This window comes from Nicotiana tabacum, chromosome 4, assembly GCF_000715075.1.
Source record: "Nicotiana tabacum cultivar K326 chromosome 4, ASM71507v2, whole genome shotgun sequence".
NCBI classification, from domain to species: Eukaryota; Viridiplantae; Streptophyta; class Magnoliopsida; order Solanales; family Solanaceae; genus Nicotiana; species Nicotiana tabacum.
Window position 1 is genome coordinate 48,951,563 of NC_134083.1, and position 19,689 is coordinate 48,971,251.

Sequence of the window (19,689 nt, forward strand, 5' to 3'; positions counted from 1 at the left end):
GGACATGTATGATGGAGTAAAGACCCGAGTGAGGATAGTGGGTGGGGACTTGGACCATTTCCCGATTATGATGGGGTTGCATTAGGGGTCAGCACTCAGCCCTTTTTTGTTTGCCCTGACGATGGACGTACTGATGCGCCACATCCAAGGGGAGGTGACGTGGTGCATGCTATTTGCAGATAATATTGTATTGATTGAAGAGATGCGATACGGTGTCAACGCGCAATTAGAGGTATGGAGGCAGACCCTGGAATCTAGAGATTTCAAGTTGAACAAAACAAAGACATAATACTTTGAGTGTAAGTTCAGTGGCGAGACTCAAGAAAATGAAGGGGAGGTGAGGATGGACTCGCAGGTCATCCCTAGGAGAGGGAGTTTTAAGTACCTTGGGTCTATTATTCAATGGGATGAGGAGATTGATGAAGATGTCACATATTGTATTGGGGTGGGATGGATAAAATGGAGACCCGCTTCCGGTGTTTTGTGTGACAAGAAAGTGCCATCAAAATTTAAGGGTAAGTTCTACAGAGTAGTGGTCAGACCAACGATGTTGTATGTGGCTGAGTGTTTGCCAATCAAGATCGCTCATGTCTAGAAGATGAAAGTAGCAGAGATGAGGATGTTGAGATGGATGTGTGGGCACACCGGATTAGATAGGATCAGAAATGAGGTTATTCGCGACAAGGTGGGTGTGGCCCCTATTGAGGACAAGATGCGGGAAGCGTGACTTAGGTGGTTTGGTCATGTGAGGAGGAGGAGCACAGACACCCCGGTGAGGAGGTGTGAGAGACTGACATTGGAGGGCCTACATAGAGGTAGAGGTAGGCCAAAGAAGAGGTGGGGAGAGCTAATTAGGCAAGACATGGTGCGACTTCAGCTGACCGATGACATGACCCTTGATAGGAAGGTATGGAGGTCGAGGATTAGGGTAGTAGAGTAGGTAGTCTAGAGAGTTCATAACAACAGTATTGGCGCGCAGTCTCGCTTTCTATTGGTAGTAGGTTTTTATGACTAACCATTTTTTCTTTCATTGTTGATCACCTTACTATCTTGCTGTTTTTATTCTGCTTTTATATGCCTTTTTGGTACTGTCCCTTCTTGTATGTATTTTCATTAATGTGGTGCTTATTCTTTCCTGAACCGAGGGTCTATTATAAACATTCTCTCTATCCTCACAAGGTAGAGGTAAGGTCTGCGTATACACTACCCTCCCAGACCCCACAATGTGGGATAATACTAGATATGTTGTTGTTGTTGTTGTTGTCGTATACAAAATACATACAAAAGAGATATTGTATAAAATTTGTATGAAAATTGTATTTAAGTTGTATGATGTTGTAGTTGTATTTAATTAGGTAAAAATAATGTATAAAAGTTATAAATAAGTTGTATACAAATAAGATGTATTTTGCCTATAGAAATAGGAATTTCAAGTTTCCTAAATTGTCTAGGTTTCGGAAATTAAGGAAACAAAATGGTAACTTGAGAAGGGTAAGTGTTACGTAGAAAAAGGAATCTCAAATTTTCGAGACTGTCCAGTTTAATGAAAGTTTTGAAATTAAGGAAAAATTTGGTAACTTGAGATGCAAGTAAGGCCATTGTTGTCCAAATAAGTATGAGTGTACGAAAGCTTACTCAACAAAATTTTTAACTAATGATTTCACATCAAATTTCCGTCATTTAATTTTTTGTTGTTTTGCATATCTTATTACTCTTATTTGATTTTCAACTAGCTAGCTTTTAGGTGGAGAAATGCGGCTAAGAATAGGAAAAAAGGAAAGGAAAAAAAAAAGAATATAACTGAATCTCTTAAATTAAAGCATTAATAATAAATTTTATATAAATTATAAATAATTTTTGTTTGATATGAATAATATATAAAATTAAAATAATTTTAATAAATAAATTTTAAATATTATATATGAACGAAAAATAGACAACAAAATATGTAGGAGGAAGAGGGGCCAAAATGCTATCTATATTTTCGGTGAAACCACAAAGTCGTCAAGGACGACCAAAGGAGGAAAGGAAAAATTAATTAAATGAATTCAACTCTGAATTCGTCCTTTTTCTTTCTTTCTTTTTTCTTTTCCCTCTCTACGGCTCCTTTTCTTTCGTAATTTACTACCAATTAGCCATTGCTCTTTCTCTGCTACTCTCTCCTCTGTCTCTTTACTGAAATTCCCAGTAGAACCCATAATTCAGCTGGAATTATCAGGTTTACTTTCTTGCTTTAGTAGAGATAGCTTTTCTTTACTTGGTTTTACTTGTTCGACACGTTTCTTTGAGTTTCTTGATATTCAATTTCACTATCCTTTTGCTACAAGCGAAGGTGAACTGTCTGTTTTCGGATATTTGTCATTCTTTTTTCTTAATTTTTTATTGGGAATGCATGTCGACAAGTAAAATTAGCCTCAGTGAAGCATGTTATTGATCAAAAAAGTTTTTGAGGCATCAGTTGTCTAGGCAAAATTGTTCTCCTTCCTTAAAATTTCTATGAGAGCAAAACAAAAGCCAACTTAACATATCTATGTTTTAATGTTACAAAAAAAAATTACACGAGGATATGATTGGAAGATAATGAATTTGACAAAATAATTATACTCTTAAATTATGTCTCTTAAGTTTCAAGATATTATACCCTGAAATCAAATGCTGTAATACCTATGTGAATACATTTCTACGTGAAAGGAGATTTCGGTTACCTAGATGTAGTGGCGGAACTAAGTAGAGTGAAGGGGTTCCTCGGAAAATTACACTGTGCAAATAGGATTAAAAACTATTTTTTTGGTTATATGTGAGCTGTTGAATCCCCTTCACTAAAATTCAAGTATTGTAGTGAAGGGGGTTCAAAAGTTGCTTTAGGTCATAGGTTTAAATCCCAACTGTAATATCCTTTTTCTTTTTTTGAATCCTCTTGTACAAAATTTCTGGTTCCGCCACTGCTTAGCTGCTAGATATTCATTTTTATAGTATTGGAAGCGAAGGCGAAGTTAGAGTAGCAGTACTAAGAAGAATGATAACTTATTTCGTAATGAATCTAACTTATGGTTTTCTGTTGATACAAGCCTTTTCCTCTAAAGAAAATTACTAGTATTTTAATGCATTATAATGAATTCCCAGTACTGGAAGTATTTGAACAGAAGTATACAGATCTATATGTCTCAGGAGATGAATGCACACTCACTACTTATTCATCTCTGTTGCGTATACAGCTTTTTCAGTTGTCTTAATATGCTATTGTCTGAAAACTTTGGTTCACTTTGGATGGTGGTTTTCCTCTTTCCTCCTGAGGTCCTGGAAATTTGCTAATTTGCTTTATTAAGTTGCGTTAACTAATCCAGCTTACTTTAGAAATTTGTTTCGCGTACTCGTCAAACTTTTATTTCTGTGTTGGATTTTGTAGTTTCAGTTGACAAAGACTTGTGAAGTCATTTTGCACCTTCTGTTCTTTAATCTGTCAAGTTTCATGACAAAAGCTTTTCTTCATTAAAATGCTGCTAATTTCCTCTTGCAGGTTGAGTATCTGAGGGATGGGAACTTCTGAAATAGATGAGATGCCGATGTTATCACCATCATATCCGCAGTCTAATGAAATTGATGGCTTTCAAAATCAACGTTTTGTGTACAGGACAAGGAGTGCATCCTTATCAATGCCAATGAGCTCTATGGATTCCTTTGGAGATGATAGCAGTTTTGTAGGCTATAATGGTCCTTTGAGAAGTGAGGGGCGAACTTCATTGGTTCATATGAGCGGGCCATTGTATATTAGTCACAAGCCTGAGAATAGCTCTCGGCCCACTCCCGCTGCAGTAGTGCACAAACCAACTCTGCCAACAACGGAAAAATATCCTTCAATTGGTAGTGGAGAACAAAATGGTTGGCCTAATAATGACTACACTGGAAAAAATGAACATCTATTGAAGTCTGGTCAACTGGGCATGTGCAGTGATCCTTACTGCACAACATGCCCAACCGATAACCATTTGAAAGCACAAAAAAAAAGTTCAAAGTTTTCAGATATGTTTGATCACCGGGTATTGCACTTTGCTCAAGTTAAATGTATACCTTCCTAGCTATGTGCTACGGTGTGTTTGTTTTGGAGCCCCCATTCTAGCTTTATCTACCATGCACACTATTTTCAAAATATGCATTTTTTTTTAATTTTTTTTTTGTGTTTATCATCTCGCATAGTCAGAATTTCAGCTTTGGCCACGTAGGAAGTTTCTGCTTTTTGTTAGAATATTATTGTTTCGTAAACTACTGTACATGTCCAATCAAGTTTCCCTATTTTTGCACTCAAGTTGATGATATACTGATGACTCCATAATGCTCAAAATTTGGTATTATTATCGGTTATGGTTTTGCAATTAAAAGAGCTTTGTGTTTCCCAGTTCCAATATTCCTTATTAGAATGACCTTGTCCATATCTCAAATAATATTTTTAGTCTGAATTCATCAGTTTAAATGTTTTGCAAGTTTATGGTGTAAGAGTAGTATACCGGAAAATGTGAAACAATACTTTGATTTTCTAGAGATTCTTGGGAGGATTACATAATAGGCTATTTTTTATCCTTCTAGCCATGTATTTTTGTGTACCTACTTTATTTAATGACAACCTTTACGTTATCAAAAAAAAAAAAAAAAAACTGTTGTGCAAGTTCAATTGCAAGTATATTTGTCGCTTTGTTAACAGATGAAAAGGATAATTATATGGTAGGGCTGATTAACAGTCCAAGACTAAAATACTCAACCCTTCCACCCATTATGTCTTTGCTTGCGCTAATTATAATCTTTCTGGTATAGTGCGTGGTGAAAATAGAAATGGAAGATGTTCTAGCAACTTCCTGCAATTATTGTCAAGATGTTATAAGGATGAGAAGGGATTATGTAGTCTATGTAGATAAAGATGAATAAAGTGTACTGAAGCATATGATCTGTTGTCCAAAAAAGTGGTCTAAAGCTGCTTCCAATGACGCTTTCATTGTTTCATTCGGGAGGATGAACTAGACTTTTTCCATCGCCCCACAGTTATGGTAAGTCTTGAGTAGAAACGGTTGCCGCCTCAAAGTTAGTTAAGGCTCTTGCAGATGGTGTTCCATGTCATTTCCTGAAAAGGAAATGAAAGAGACGAATAGAGTTGTCATGTTCTCGTGGCAATTGATACAAACTTTAAGCTTAAATACTCCATGGGCATGTGCATGCTGAAGGCTTCGAAGGCGTTATGGCCTATTTCTTCTTCTTATTCTTCTTTTTTTTTTTTTTTTTTCTGGATTTGCTTTGTTAGAGTTATTCTGATGTTTCTCTTAGATACATTATCTCATTTCGTATGAATTCCAAAGGATGCACTGGATGTTAAGCTGTCTAAATTCTCATGTGTTTTGCTCTTATTGTTCTTATCTACAGTTTCACAATATGCTGTATGGAGATACAAAAGGATGGGCGGAGAGAACTTGTTCTTTCTTGCATCCATATATTCCTGGTGTCATGAATCCTCATGCGAAGATTATCCAGAAGTGGAACAAATTTTTTGTCATCTCATGCCTATTTGCAGTATTTATAGATCCCCTATTCTTCTTTGTGCTTAATGTCCAACAGGTATTCTTTTATAGTTCTATGAAAGTGAAATTACTTTCCCTTCTATATTTGGTTATGTAGGATAAGGCATACATATTTTTGTGTAAAACCTGTCACTTAGCTTGTGCTACTTAGATCTAGGTACATGCAGTATATTTCCAAAGTGCACATAATTTGGCATGCTTTTACCTGGATAAGAAAGAATCAAGTCATTCTGTCTTTCACCCACTAAGTTTTACTACTATCTAAGATGTGCAAATTCATTTCTCTCAAAGTAGGAAGTGAATAGATTGGTGAAGAGATGATAGCTTTTGCAGAACCAGAATTTATCTAATATAATGAAAGTATGTCAAATATGACAGGCATACACAAATATGTAAAATGACCACTCCATCACCTTGTGCATACTGAAATTAAAGTTTCCTTTCTGTATTGTTGCTTTATATGAACTTCCTATTCTAGAAACTGTGAAGGAACCATAACTCCGATAATTACCATGCATAATAAAGAACATAACTTTCATTAGAGCAACGGTAAAGTTGTCTCCGTGTGAGCTGTGGGTCACAATTCGAGCCATGGAAACAACCACTAATGCTTGCATTAGGGTAGGCTGCCTACATCACACCCTTTAGGGTGCGGGCCTTTCCCGGACTCTACATGAATGCGGGATGCTTTGTGCACCGGGCTCCCTTTAACTTTCACGCAAACGACCTATCAATTATAAAAGACTACAAAAGGTTTGCTCTGAAATAAATGTACAGTATTGACTAGCTATGTAACACAGGTTTGCCATTCCAATACTTAGACAAAATCATGCTATGGAAAATCTGTTTCATTCTAAAGTAGGCCACTTTGAGCTCAAGAACATATAGCCACTGTCTTATGCCTGAGATTAATGACCATTATCTCTTCAACTGAAGTTATTCGCGGAGGTTTTATGCTTTTCAGGCCAAGAGTTTAAACTGTTAAAGCAGAAGTCATATGCTTTGTAGGCATGTTGTGATCTTCAGACCTTTAACTCCTTTAAATATTTGTTCAGACAAGATATTGCTTTCTTTCTAGTTTCTATGGATCTTTAATCTAAAATGTATGTTGTTATTAGGTATTTATATGGAAATTTACATTCTATCTTGCTCATTGGAATTTTTTTAAAGTGCCAAAATCTTCTATATATGATAAACAAGGTTTACAATTGAATTAATTAAGATTAATCTTCTTGTTCTGATTCTAGGGGAACAACTGCATAGTGCTAAATTGGCCCATGACAAAAACTATTGTGATTTTGAGGAGCATCACTGATATCATTTACTTAGTGCACATTCTTCTTCAGGTAACATTTCCCATTTCTCTCTGCAGAATCCTTTTTTCTTTCTATTAGCAACACCAGTTTACCTATGCAGTATTCTTTGTGCACCATATGAGTTGTCATCTGGCACTCTTCTTTTCCTGATCTGTCAGCAAAACTGGCTTTTTGGTATTTCGTGGTTGGTTTTATAACAAATATTGTTTCTCCAGAATGTCATTTTTATTCTTCTGCAGATTAAAGCTATTCCAGAAATATTTATTGGCAGTTCTACTACATCCTGTTTAATACTTAGTCAATTCAACGTGACAACTAAATAGTTAATAGATCTTCAAAAGCTGGTTGACCTTACTTTTTTTACTTCCAATTTCCTGCTTAGAGACAAGTGTTTGACACTCAGTTTTGTTCATCTTATTTATTATCTCAATAATGTGCGGTTACATGATGTCAATTTTTGCAGTTCCGCTTAGCTTATGTTGTTCCTGAATCTAGGGTGGTGGGAGCAGGTGACCTGGTTGACCACCCTAAAAAGATTGCTGCAAATTATCTTTCTGGATACTTTGTTATTGACTTCTTTGTCGTACTACCACTTCCTCAGGTAAATGTGTCTTCCCTGTCTTATAATTTAGACATGCTAGGAGTCAATACTGATAGAATTAGGAGTGAAAAGTAACTTCTCTCGCATATCTAAGTGCTTTTATGTACACCATGAACCCAATGGCACCCACTTTTTAACTGATTGTACTGGGACAACCTTATGTTGATTTTATTGTACGCAACCTGAACATAGGAGTTCAGTTGTTAGTAAAGTTAATTCCCTTGTTGCCTTCTCTGGCACTTGTTGGTTTTGAGGTATACTTAATAGATTCGCTATGTGCAGATCATCTTGTTGTTGGTTTTACCCAAGTCTATTGGATCATCTGGGGTAAATTACGCGAAGAATCTATTGTGGGCAGCTATACTACTCCAGTACAATTCTAGGTTGTACAGGATTTATTATTTGGTAGCTGGCCAGTCTCCAAGTGGTTTTATATTTGAGTCGATATGGGCAACTTTTGTCATAAATCTTCTCATAATTGTTGTATCAAGCAATATAGTGGGCTCATTGTGGTATCTTTTTGGTTTACAGGTGAAAACTTGTTCTTCACGGTATTTAGTTTTTCTGTTCCTTACTTCAATTTAATTATATCATTGTTTATGACATAGCCATTACTTCTACTTCTTAGTAGACTTCTGAGGGTAGAGGGGTTTTAGGGCATGCGTAAAACAAATATATTGAAAATCATTAAGTGCTTTCAACAAGTTTCCTTGTCCTTGTTTTCAAAACAATACTCTGATTTTACTTTTTTCCTCCATCTCTATCGAGCCATGTGGTGGGATCATGCTGGTATCTTTTTGGTTTACAGGTGAATACTTGTTCTTCACTGTGCTTAGTTGTTCTGTTCCTTACTTAAATTTAATTATGTCTTTTGTTGATGATACAGCCATTACTTTTACTTCTTAGTACACTTCTGAGGGTAGAGGGGTTTGTGGGAATGCGTGAAACAAATATGTTGAATTTTTTTAAGTGCTTTCTACCAGTTGCCTTGTCCTTGTTTCCAAGATCATACTCGGATTTAACTTTTTTCCTTCCATCTCTAGAGGGTGAATCAATGCCTTCAAGTTGCTTGTCGTAGCTCAAACATAGAAAGGTGTATGGAGTTCATAGACTGTGGTCATGGCACCGATTACACAAAGTTTCGGTCGGATATTACATGGGGCCAGTGGAAGAATTATACTGATGCTTGTTTTACTGAAAGTAGTTTTGACTTTGGAATCTATAAACAAGCTGTTGATCTCACCACCGAACCGAGTGTTGTCACAAGATATGTGTACTCATTCTTTTGGGGCTTCCAGGTATATTTACCCAGCCTTTATGATTGTGGGACGTAATCTGCTTATTTCTATACCAGCTGTTAAAAAATTGAAATTTGTATACATGCTCTGGTGGATCTATGTATGTTTTTCTGCAGAGCTATTGATATTTCTATATGACACCAGATTTAAGTAAGACTACTTCTTTAATAAAGAATTATTAACTTTTTTTTTTTTGGGAATACAACGTAGGTGTCCCCCAACGTATTGGTCAAGTACTATGGTAGGCAAAAGGTTCGTTGTTTTGTAGGGACTTCTAGATTAGATCCACATTGCATGATCAGTTGTTCAAATATTGTCATACCTTTACCCTATGTTTATAAACTAGGGCAAGGAAGGAAGGGAATAGAAAATTACCTGTAGGAAAAATAGCATGGTTGTCCTCTGCTAGGATGTATTATTAAACCTAAATTGGGTTTATCTGCTAAAAACTACGATATAGCTGTTTATGATCAGGGGCAGATATGCTTCGGCACCAGGTTCATCTGAATCTCGCATTTTCGATGCGGCGTATGGATTTTTATATGAAAACCCACAAAATTTCAACAAATATTAATCCCATAATTTTAAAAGTACGATGGGTTCATTGCTAAGAACCTTAGAGGTCAAACCCATCAAGTTATAATCCTAGATCCGCCTATGTTTATCATTATTCACGGGGGACTTAATTTTACTAAAGATGATGACAATGTGAACTTTCAACCATTTTCGCATTGGAGAGATCGTTTCTTAGTTTGTGCCAAAGCATAGTAAAGCATGCAGAAATTGTTGGGCCCAAATTGGAATTATAGCTCACTTTCCACTTACTTCCTTAAATCAAACAAGGGATGGGAGATTACCTTCCTTTCTTTATCTTTCCCTATTTTCCAAACGTAAGACCAGGAGTCGAGCCGATATGATTAGTATTTTGCAATTCTATTTCGTGTGTGTTTTTGGTTTCATTATGCTCCTATCTTTTTTTTTTAAAAATCTTTTTTATGTCTTATATAAATTTTATGTCTTTGAGGAGTTATCTTAATTTTATTTCTTGACTTCGATACTGATGTGCATGATTCTCTAGTCTCTTCTTCGTGTAAGTGTAAGGAATCATAGTTTCATCATGCATTTTGGGTATACTTTTTTTCTCTTTTTTGTTGGATGAAAGAAAAGTTCACCAAAGAGAATCTGAGACTGCAAGGCTGAAGAACAATTTCATATCATAAGCAGCCCAGTGCACGAAGTATCCCGTGTTCACGCAGGGTCCTGGGAAGGGCTACACCCAAGGGCTTGGGGTGTGATGTAGGCAGTCTGCCCTAATGCAAGCATCAGTGGCTGATTCCACAGTTCGAACCCGTGACCTATAGATCACATGGAGACAACTTTACCGTTGCTCCAAGGCTCCCCTTCAAGAAGTGAAATTCTGTAGCTCCACATTATACAGGTTTTGAAAAAGTTACTCATCAAGCCGAAAAACAACTATTCTTTTTCCTGTGTTTCTCATGCCAGAAAACAAGCTTTGATTAGTTGATGCGATTTGAGCACATACTAGCCATTACAAGTAATATAATCTAAAGAAGATGTGGATCCCATAAGAATTAGGTTTTATATATACACACACACACTATCAAAGCAATGTTGTTATATGTATGAGAAAGCACGGGAGAAAATATGTTATTGATATTGGATGATAAATACAATACAAGAGGTCCCTATTTATAGCTATACACTACAAAGAGATATTACTCCTCTTCCAATGTGGGACAAGACTACATTATACATATCTATAAACTAACACTCCTCCTCAAGCCGGTGCATACACATCATATGTACCGAGCTTGTTACACATGTAACTAATACGAGAACCAGTAAGAGACTTAGTGAAAATATCTGCTAGTTGATCATTCGACTTTACAAACTTTGTAACAATATCTCCTAAAAGTATTTCTTCTCTAACAAAGTGACAGTCGATCTCAATGTGTTTAGTCCTCTCATGGAACACTGGATTTGACGCAATATGAAGAGCAGCTTGGTTATCACACACTAGTTCCATCTTGCTGATTTCTCCGAACTTTAACTCCTTGAGCAACTGCTTGACCCAAACTAACTCACACGTTGCCATAGCCATGACCCGATATTCGGCTTCGGCGCTAGATCGAGCAGCTACATTCTGTTTCTTGCTCTTCCACGAGACCAAATTACCTCCTACTAGAACACAATATCCAGACGTAGAACGTCTATCAAAAGGTGATCCTGCCCAATCAGCATCTGTGTACCCAACAATCTGCTCGTGGCCTCGATCCTCGAATAGTAATCCTTTGCCTGGAGCTGACTTTATATACCGAAGAATGCGAACAACTGCATCTCAGTGACTATCACAGGGAGAATCCATAAACTAACTTACCACACTCACCGGAAAAGAAATGTCAGGTCTAGTCACTGTGAGGTAATTCAATTTGCCAACCAACCTCCTATATCTCGTAGGGTCTCTAAGAGGATCCCCCTGTCCAGGCAGAAGCTTAGCAGTCGGATCCATAGGAGAGTCAATAGGTCTGCAACCCATCATTCCAGTCTCCTCAAGAATGTCTAAGGCATACTTCCGCTGTGAAATAACAATACCTGAGCTAGACTAAGCGACCTCAATACCTAGAAAATACTTCAATCTGCCCAGATCCTTAGTCTCAACCCATCATTCCAGTCTTCTCAAGAATGTCTAAGGCATACTTCCGCTGTGAAATAACAATACCTGAGCTAGACTGAGCGACCTCAATACCTAGAAAATACTTCAATCTGCCCAGATCCTTAGTCTGGAAGTGCTGAAAGAGATGTTGCTTCAGATTAGTAATACCATCCTGATCATTACCAGTAATAACAATATCATCAACATAAACCACTAGATAAATACACAGATTAGGAGCAGAATGCCGATAAAACACAGAGTAATCAGTCTCACTACGATTCATGCCGAACTCCTGAATAATTGTGCTGAACTTACCAAACCAAGCTCGAGGGGACTGTTTCAAACCATATAGTGACTTGCGCAATCTGCACACACAACTATTAAACTCCCCCTGAGCAACAAAACCGGGTAGTTGCTCCATATAAACTTCTTCCTCAAGATCACCGTGGAGAAAAGCATTCTTAATGTCTAACTGATAAAGAGGCCAATGACGTACAACAGCCATGGACAAAAAGAGACGAACAGATGCTACTTTAGCCACGGGAGAGAAAGTATCACTATAATCAAGCCCAAAAATCTAAGTATATCCTTTTGCAACAAGACGAGCCTTAAGCCGATCAACCTGGCCATCCGGGCCGACTTTGACTGCATAAACCCAACGACAACCAACAGTAGACTTACCTGCAGAAAGAGGAACAAGCTCCCAAGTGTCACTCGCATGTAAAGCAGGCATCTCGTCAATCATAGTATGTCGCCATCCTGGATGAGATAGTGCCTCACCTGTAGACTTAGGGATAGAAACAGTGGACAAAGAAGATATAAAAGCATAATGTGGTGACGACAGACGATGATAACTTAAACCGACATAGTGGGGATTAGGATTAAGTGTGGATCGTACACCTTTGCGGAGTGCAATTGGTTGACTAAGAGGAGACAAGTCCGCAGTAGGTGCAGAATCTGATGCGGGGCGTGAATCACCTGGGCCTGATGCTGGATGTGGACGACGATGATAAGTCAAGAGTGGTGGAGCTGCAGAAGGTTGAACTGGATTATGTGGAGGAACTGGAGCTATAGGTGGTGGAGCTACAACCGGAGCTATAGGTGGTGGAACTGGAGCTATAGGTGGTAGAGCTACAACTGGAACTATAGGTGGTGGAGCTACAACTGGAGCTGTAGGTGGTGGAGCTGGAGTGACTGAATCTCCAAAAGATGAAACTGGTAGTACCTCAGAAATATCTAAGTGATGACCCGAACCTGTGAAGTATGATTGGGTTTCAAAGAAGGTAACATTAGCGGACATAAGGTACCGCTGGAGGTCAGGAGAGTAGCATCGATACCCCTTTTGTGTTCTCGAGAAACCCAAAAATACGCATTTAAGAGCACGAGGAGCTAACTTATATGTTCCTGGAGTAAGGTTATGGACAAAATGTTTGATGAATAATCCCATGAGATTTCATAAACTGCTGAAACGGGGAAGACAAATACTCTTGGGCATTATCACTACGAAATGTGCGAATAGAAACCCCAAATTGATTTTGAATTTCAGCGTGGAAGGTCTGGAAAAAAGAAAACAGCTCAGATCGATTTTTTATCAAAAATATCCAAGTGCACCTGGAATAATCATCAATGAAACTGACAAAGTAGCGGAATCCTAAGGTGGAACTAACCCGACTAGGACCCCAAACATCTGAATGGACTAAAGTAAAAGGTGACTCTGCTCGATTATCAAGACGCCGAGGGAAATGGGAGTGGGTATGCTTACCGAGCTGACATGACTCACACTCTAGAGCTGACAAGTGAGATAAACCAGATACCATTTTCTGAAGTTTTGACAAACTGGGATGTCCCAACCGTTTATGTAATAAATCTGGTGAATCAGTAACAGGACAAGTTGTAGAAGGAAGACAAGATGTGAGTCCATATGATTTAGCAAGGATAAGGTAATAAAGTCCGTTTGATTCACGCCCGGTACCAATGATCCGCCCCGTACTGCGTTCCTGTATAAAAACATGGTCATCAAGAAATAAAACAGCGCATTTAAGTGATTTGGCTAAGCGACTAACAGCTATGAGATTAAAAGGACTATTGGGAACATAAAGGACTGAATCTAAAGGTAAGGAAGGAAGTGGGTTTGCTTGACCTATTGCAGTTGCCATGGTTTGAGACCCATTGGCCATTGTGACTTTTGGAAGAGATTGAGAATACGAAATAGTAGTGAAAAGAGATTTGTTACCAGAAATATGATCTGATGCACCTGAATCAATGACCCAAGACTTAGAGGATGAAGATTGGGAGAAACAAGTCACGGTATTACCTGTTTGAACAACAGAAGCTATCTCAGAAGATGTCTGCTTACATGCTTTATACTGAAGGAACTCAATATACTCTGCTAAAGAAACCATCCGACTATTCAAAGCATCGATTCCCATGTCGCTACAATTTGTAGTAGTATGGTTAACTTGAAATAGTGGAAATAAGTAACTCCTGTGAGAAAACTGAAGAAATAGCTTGAAAAACACTGTTTACAGCAGGAAAATAGAACACTTTCTGTGCGGGAAACACTGTTCACGCTGGAAACACTGTTCACGCCGGAAACACTGTAGCTCGCCGGAAAATTCCAAAGTTGTCGGAATTTGTTGTAACCAGGATGGATAGACTCGGAATTCCTTTGCAAGCAAGTTGTCCTGAAGAAATATTTTCAAAAAATGGCCAGAAAGGTCACTGTTCACGCCGGAAAAATATAAAAGTGGCCGGAATTTGATTTGAATTAGATGGGTAGGCTCGGAATTTTGAGGAGAGCACACTGTCCTGAAGAAGCTTCGCGAAAAAATGGCCGGAACCCTCGCCGGAAAAGTTGTTGCCGGCGCGTGGAGGAGCGTGGCGGCTTTTCTGCCGGATAAAATTTCAGGGGTTGGTAGTCGGAGGGTGATCTACCTCGTGGTGGTGTTGGTTTTAGCACAACACCGACAAAAAGTGACTTTCACTTAGACAAGCCTTAGGTCACCGGAAAAATTACACGATGACTAAGTTCTTTCTTCCCGGTTAACGCTGGAATGACGCACAACGATCTTTTCTCACTAATGCTCTGATACCATGTGAGAAGACACGGGAGAAAATATGTTATTAATATTGGATGATAAATGCTCTGGGCAAGGAACCCAGTCTGCTTCGAATCTTCTAGTAACACAATATCCATCCTTGGGCCAGCTGAATTATGTGCTGAACGAAACCGACAAACTTGAAGTCAACCAAATAAGTCATATACTCAAATACAGAACAAGAGAGAAACCACATAACATGACTAACCAATTGGTATCACGCCAGCAGCCATGTATTCAACTACACTTATGCCAAAGTGCCCATCTGTCATGGAATGGATTCCAGCTACAGCACCACCCAAAAGTGTGACCAAATCACTGCACCAACAAAGATTAAAAAACAAAAATGAAGATTTTTCACCATGGTAATCATGTATTAAATTGACGGAAATGGATAATCTACCAAAACATTTCACATTCTATGTCTAAACACAGAGCTAACAGAACTACCAAGATATCCAATCCAGTGGGGTAAGCAATTTACACGCATGCATAAATATATTTCCTCTTTGTTTATTACATTACCTGAACACCAGATGCCCTGTCAAAGCGGAAGCTGCGGGTTCGAGCCCCGTAAGTCCCGATGGATCCAATAAATATATCAATAAATCTCTCCCTTTTTATGAATTTTATGAAGGGGACCGGGGGCAGAACTTCATTGTCAAAGCATTCCTAGAGCTCCTCGTAAGGCTTGTTGGAAAACCCATTGTCGGACTTGATTAATCGCCCTTTGTTGTTCAAACTGAATCGTTTCGTTTTTGTAATTTTCTAATTGTTCCAAAGTCTTATAAGTTGAATTAATCAAATTCAATTTTTCTCGTTCTATTTCGGAGTATCCATTCACTCAAAACTGCTCGGCTTCGGTTTCTACTTTCCGTAAGTGAGAACGAGCCTTTTCGAGTGCAATTTTTATTTATTTTTTCAAAAAGCACTCCTCTTTTTTCATTATTTTTTCCGGGGGGGGGCTGCTAGCCGACGCAATAAAAAGCCCATCCCTAATGAATAGCTTCAAGCAATTAAAGAAAAGTTGTGGTCCTAAAAATTCAGTAAAATCATGCCTTGGAGTTAAAGAATTTCAGACAAACAAAATGGAGTTGTACCACTAACCACATTCAGTTTAATAGCTAGGTCCTTCAGATTTTGCAACCTTTTCTCATCTGCTTCATTCCTACAACTACCCACTAATTGGATAATCGGCCTTGGCAGATCTTGGTCTAACTTCTTGATGGCAACTGCAAATGCCTCAAGTTGGAGAGGGTGTGCCTAACTCACAGAAAAACCAAGTTTTACAAGAGTTCAATATTGCAATATACCTTGAAACACCTGCAAAAGTATGGGTACCTTGATTTCTACAAGGACCACACAAAAATGCCTATCTTCTCTGGACGGAACTGAGCCACAGATACTATCTTCGGAGGCTTCATTGACTTTTCCAGTGGAAGCGCCTGTCAAGAGCAGTGTCAAGTTTTTTGTTTATATTTGCCATGCAAAAATGCAATTGCTTACCATCCATCCCAGACTGAACAGAAGAATTAATAAGACCTTCTAAAAAAGGAATACAGTAATTTCCCACAATATTCAACAAAATCACGAGTCATGAAAGTCCAAATAAGGATTGAGAGGAGAAATTTGTCTGAAAGTTACACTCAGTCCTACTTTCGTCATATACTTCATTAATGCAAAAATGAAGGACAGCACAATAGTAAAATTATTAACCACAACTTATTAATTTAATCAAATCTACAGAAAAGAGGGAAAGCATAAAAACTTTAGGCGTCAGGAGGAGGAAGAAGGATTATATTAACACCAAAAGAGTTAAAGAATACAGACCTGAAGCATTATCATATTCAGTCCCTTGGATATATAATTATGGAAGACCCACTAATGCATCTAGATGTACACTTTCATGGAGAAGTGGAATAACATCTTGCCATTATATCTTCTTACGACTGCCAGTTAGTGAATGACCACATTAATTTGGAAAAAAGATACGCATACATGTCACAAGGTCAGCTGATAAAATTGTTAATATTAGTAGGTGTGAGAAGGCACGGGAGAAAATATGTTATTGATATTGGATGATAAATACAATACAAGAGGCCCCTATTTATAGCTATACACTACAAGGAGATATTACTCCTCTTCCAATGTGGACAAGACTACACTATACATATCTATAAACTAACAATATGCATTATCTGAGAGTTCGATTTGGTAGTGAAAAGGTGGATCTACGACAAGTGAAATAGTTTACTCACACTTGAGATGAACGGAGTCAAGGTTAAGAAGTTTATCAATGGTAAATAATGTTCTGAAATCTATTTCACCTAATGCTCAAATCTATGGTTAATAAGCATAAACTACACTTAATTATTTCTCTAAAGTAAGTTTGTCCTTTTGAGATACAATTGGCAATTATGAATTTTCTAAGCTTATAAGTTCTCCTTGGGAATTTATATCCGTAGATCCTTCACAATGCAAGAAGCACCATCACACTAGCTTTCTTAAAATGGTAACCGTCATATATATGCAATGTCCTTTCCGCTGGATTGCCTATTCTAGATACTTTTGGTTCAAAGACGCCATTTCAGTTTAGATCTTAAAACTTGCATGCCACACTGAAGATCTGGCTTCAACACGACTCCATCAACATACTTTGGGCTCTCACCACATTTAACATAGATATTGCATATAACAAGTTTCACAAGCATAGATATACCATTTCATGAAAGCTGTTAGTTTACAAATATGTATAGTGTAGTCTTGTTCCATATTGGAAGAGGAATAATATCTCCTTGTGGTGTATAGCTATAAATAGGGACTTCTTGTATTGTATTTATCATCCAATATCAATACCATATTTTTTCCCGTGCCTTCTCACATGGTATCAGAGCATTAGTGAGAAAAGATCATTGTGCGTCATTCCAGCGTTAACTGGGAAGAAAGAACTTAATCATCGTATAATTTTTCCGGTGATCTAAGGCTTGTCTAAGTGAAAGTCACTTTCTGTCGGTGTTGTGCTAAAACAAACACCACCACGAGGTAGATCACCTTTCGATGACCAACCCCTGAAATTTTATCCGGCAGAAAAGCCGCCACGCTCCTCCACGCGCCGGCGACAATAACTTTTCCGGCGAGGGCTCCGGCCATTTTTTGGCGAAGCTTCTTCAAGACAGTGTGCTCTCCTCAAAATTCCGAGCCCACCCATCTAATTCAAATCAAATTCCGACCACTTTTATATTTTTCCGGCGTGAACAGTGACCTTTCCGGCCATTTTATGAAAATATTTCTTTAAGACAGCTTGCTCGCAAGGGAATTCCGAGTCTATCCATCCTCGTTACGACAAATTCCGACAACTTTGGAATTTTCCGGCGAGCTACAATATTTTGTTTTCCTGCTGTAAACAGTGTTTTTCAAGCTATTTCTTCAGTTTTCTCAGAGGAATTACTTATTTCCACCATTTCAAGTTAACCCTACTACTACAAATTGTAGCGACATGGGAAACGATGCTTTGAATAGTCGGATGATTTCTTTAGCAGATTATATTGAGTTCCTTCAGTACAAAGCATGTAAGCAGATATCTTCTGAAATAGCTTCTGTTGTTCAAATAGGTAATACCGTGACTTGTTTCTCCCAATCTTCATCCTCTGAGTCTTGGGTCATTGATTCAGGTGCATCAGATCATATTTCTGGTAATAAATCTCTTTTCACTACTATTTCGTATTCTCAATCTCTTCCAAAAGTCACAATGGCCAATGGGTCTCAAACCATGGCAACTGCAATAGGTCAAGCAAGCCCACTTCCTTCCTTACCTTTAAATTCAGTCCTTTATGTTCCCAATAGTCCTTTTAATCTCATAGCTGTTAGTCGCTTAGCCAAATCACTTAAATGCGCTATTTTATTTCTTGATGACAATGTTTTTATACAGGAACGCAGTACGGGGCGGATCATTGGTACCGGGCATGAATCAAACGGACTTTATTACCTTATCCTTGCTAAATCACATGGACTCACATCTTGTCTTCCTTCTACAACTTGTCCTGTTACTGATTCACCAGATTTATTACATAAACGATTGGGACATCCCAGTTTGTCAAAACTTCAGAAAATGGTATCTGGTTTATCTCACTTGTCAGCTCTAGAGTGTGAGTCATGTCAGCTCGGTAAGCATACTCGCTCCCATTTCCCTCGGCGTCTTGATAATCGAGCAGAGTCACCTTTTACTTTAGTCCATTCAGATGTTTGCGGTCCTAGTCGGGTCAGTTCCACCTTGGGATTTTGCTACTTTGTCAGTTTCATTGATTATTATTCCAGGTGCACTTAGATATTTTTGATAAAAAATCGATTTGAGCTGTTTTCTATTTTTTAGACCTTTCATGCTGAAATTCAAAATTTTGGGATTTCTATTCGCACATTTCGTAGTGATAATGCCCAAGAGTATTTGTCTTTCCCATTTCAGCAGTTTATGAAATCTCATGGGATTATTTATCAAACATCTTGTCCGTACACATCTCAACAAAATAGGGTAGCTGAAAGAAAGAATATGCATCTTATTGAAACTGCTCGTACCCTACTCATACAATTTCATGCTCCGTTGCGTTTTGGGGGGATGCAGTTCTTACATCTTGCTATCTTATTAATCGTATGTCATCTTCAGCTATCCAGAACCAAGTTCCATTCTCTGTCATGTTTCCCCACTTACCTTTGTTCTCTCTTTCACCCCATATCTTTGGAAGCACTTGTTTTGTTCATAACCTTACTCCAGGAACAGATAAGTTAGCTCATCGTGCTCTTAAGTGCGTATTTCTGGGTCTCTCGAGAACACAAAAGGGGTATCGATGCTACTCTCCTGACCTCCAGCGGTACCTTATGTGCGCTGATGTTACCTTCTTTGAAACCCAATCATACTTCACAGGTTCAGGTCATCACTTAGATATTTCTGAGGTACTATCAGTTTCATCTTTTGGAGATTCAGTCACTCCAGCTCCACCACCTATAGCTCCATTTCCACCACCTACAGCTCCAGTTGTAGCTCCACCACCTATAGCTCTAGTTCCTCCGCATAATCCAGTTCAACCTTCTGCAGCTCCACCACTCTTGACTTATCATCGCCGTCCACATCCAATATCAGGACCAGGTGT

At 38.3% G+C, this 19,689-nt stretch overlaps 1 protein-coding gene across 5 annotated transcripts in view; it reads left to right on the forward strand.

Annotated features, from left to right (window-relative positions):
• The first annotated feature begins 1,980 nt into the window (after nucleotides 1–1,980).
• The window catches only part of LOC107763396 (putative cyclic nucleotide-gated ion channel 20, chloroplastic), a 68,278-nt gene continuing 50,569 nt past the window's right edge, over nucleotides 1,981–19,689 (forward strand). For 4 of the 5 annotated variants that reach the window (XR_012708667.1, XM_075251826.1, XM_075251828.1 and 1 more), the window contains exons 1-7: nucleotides 1,981–2,218; nucleotides 3,518–4,037; nucleotides 5,407–5,598; nucleotides 6,809–6,907; nucleotides 7,341–7,478; nucleotides 7,761–8,009; nucleotides 8,522–8,776. Coding sequence is in view for 4 of the 5 variants with exons in the window: in XM_075251826.1 (XP_075107927.1) it covers nucleotides 3,534–4,037; nucleotides 5,407–5,598; nucleotides 6,809–6,907; nucleotides 7,341–7,478; nucleotides 7,761–8,009; nucleotides 8,522–8,776 (1,437 nt within the window). In the remaining variant the exon portion in view is untranslated. The remainder of the gene's footprint in view (nucleotides 2,219–3,517; nucleotides 4,038–5,406; nucleotides 5,599–6,808; nucleotides 6,908–7,340; nucleotides 7,479–7,760; nucleotides 8,010–8,521; nucleotides 8,777–19,689) is intronic. The other variant, XM_075251827.1, reaches the window with a different exon arrangement.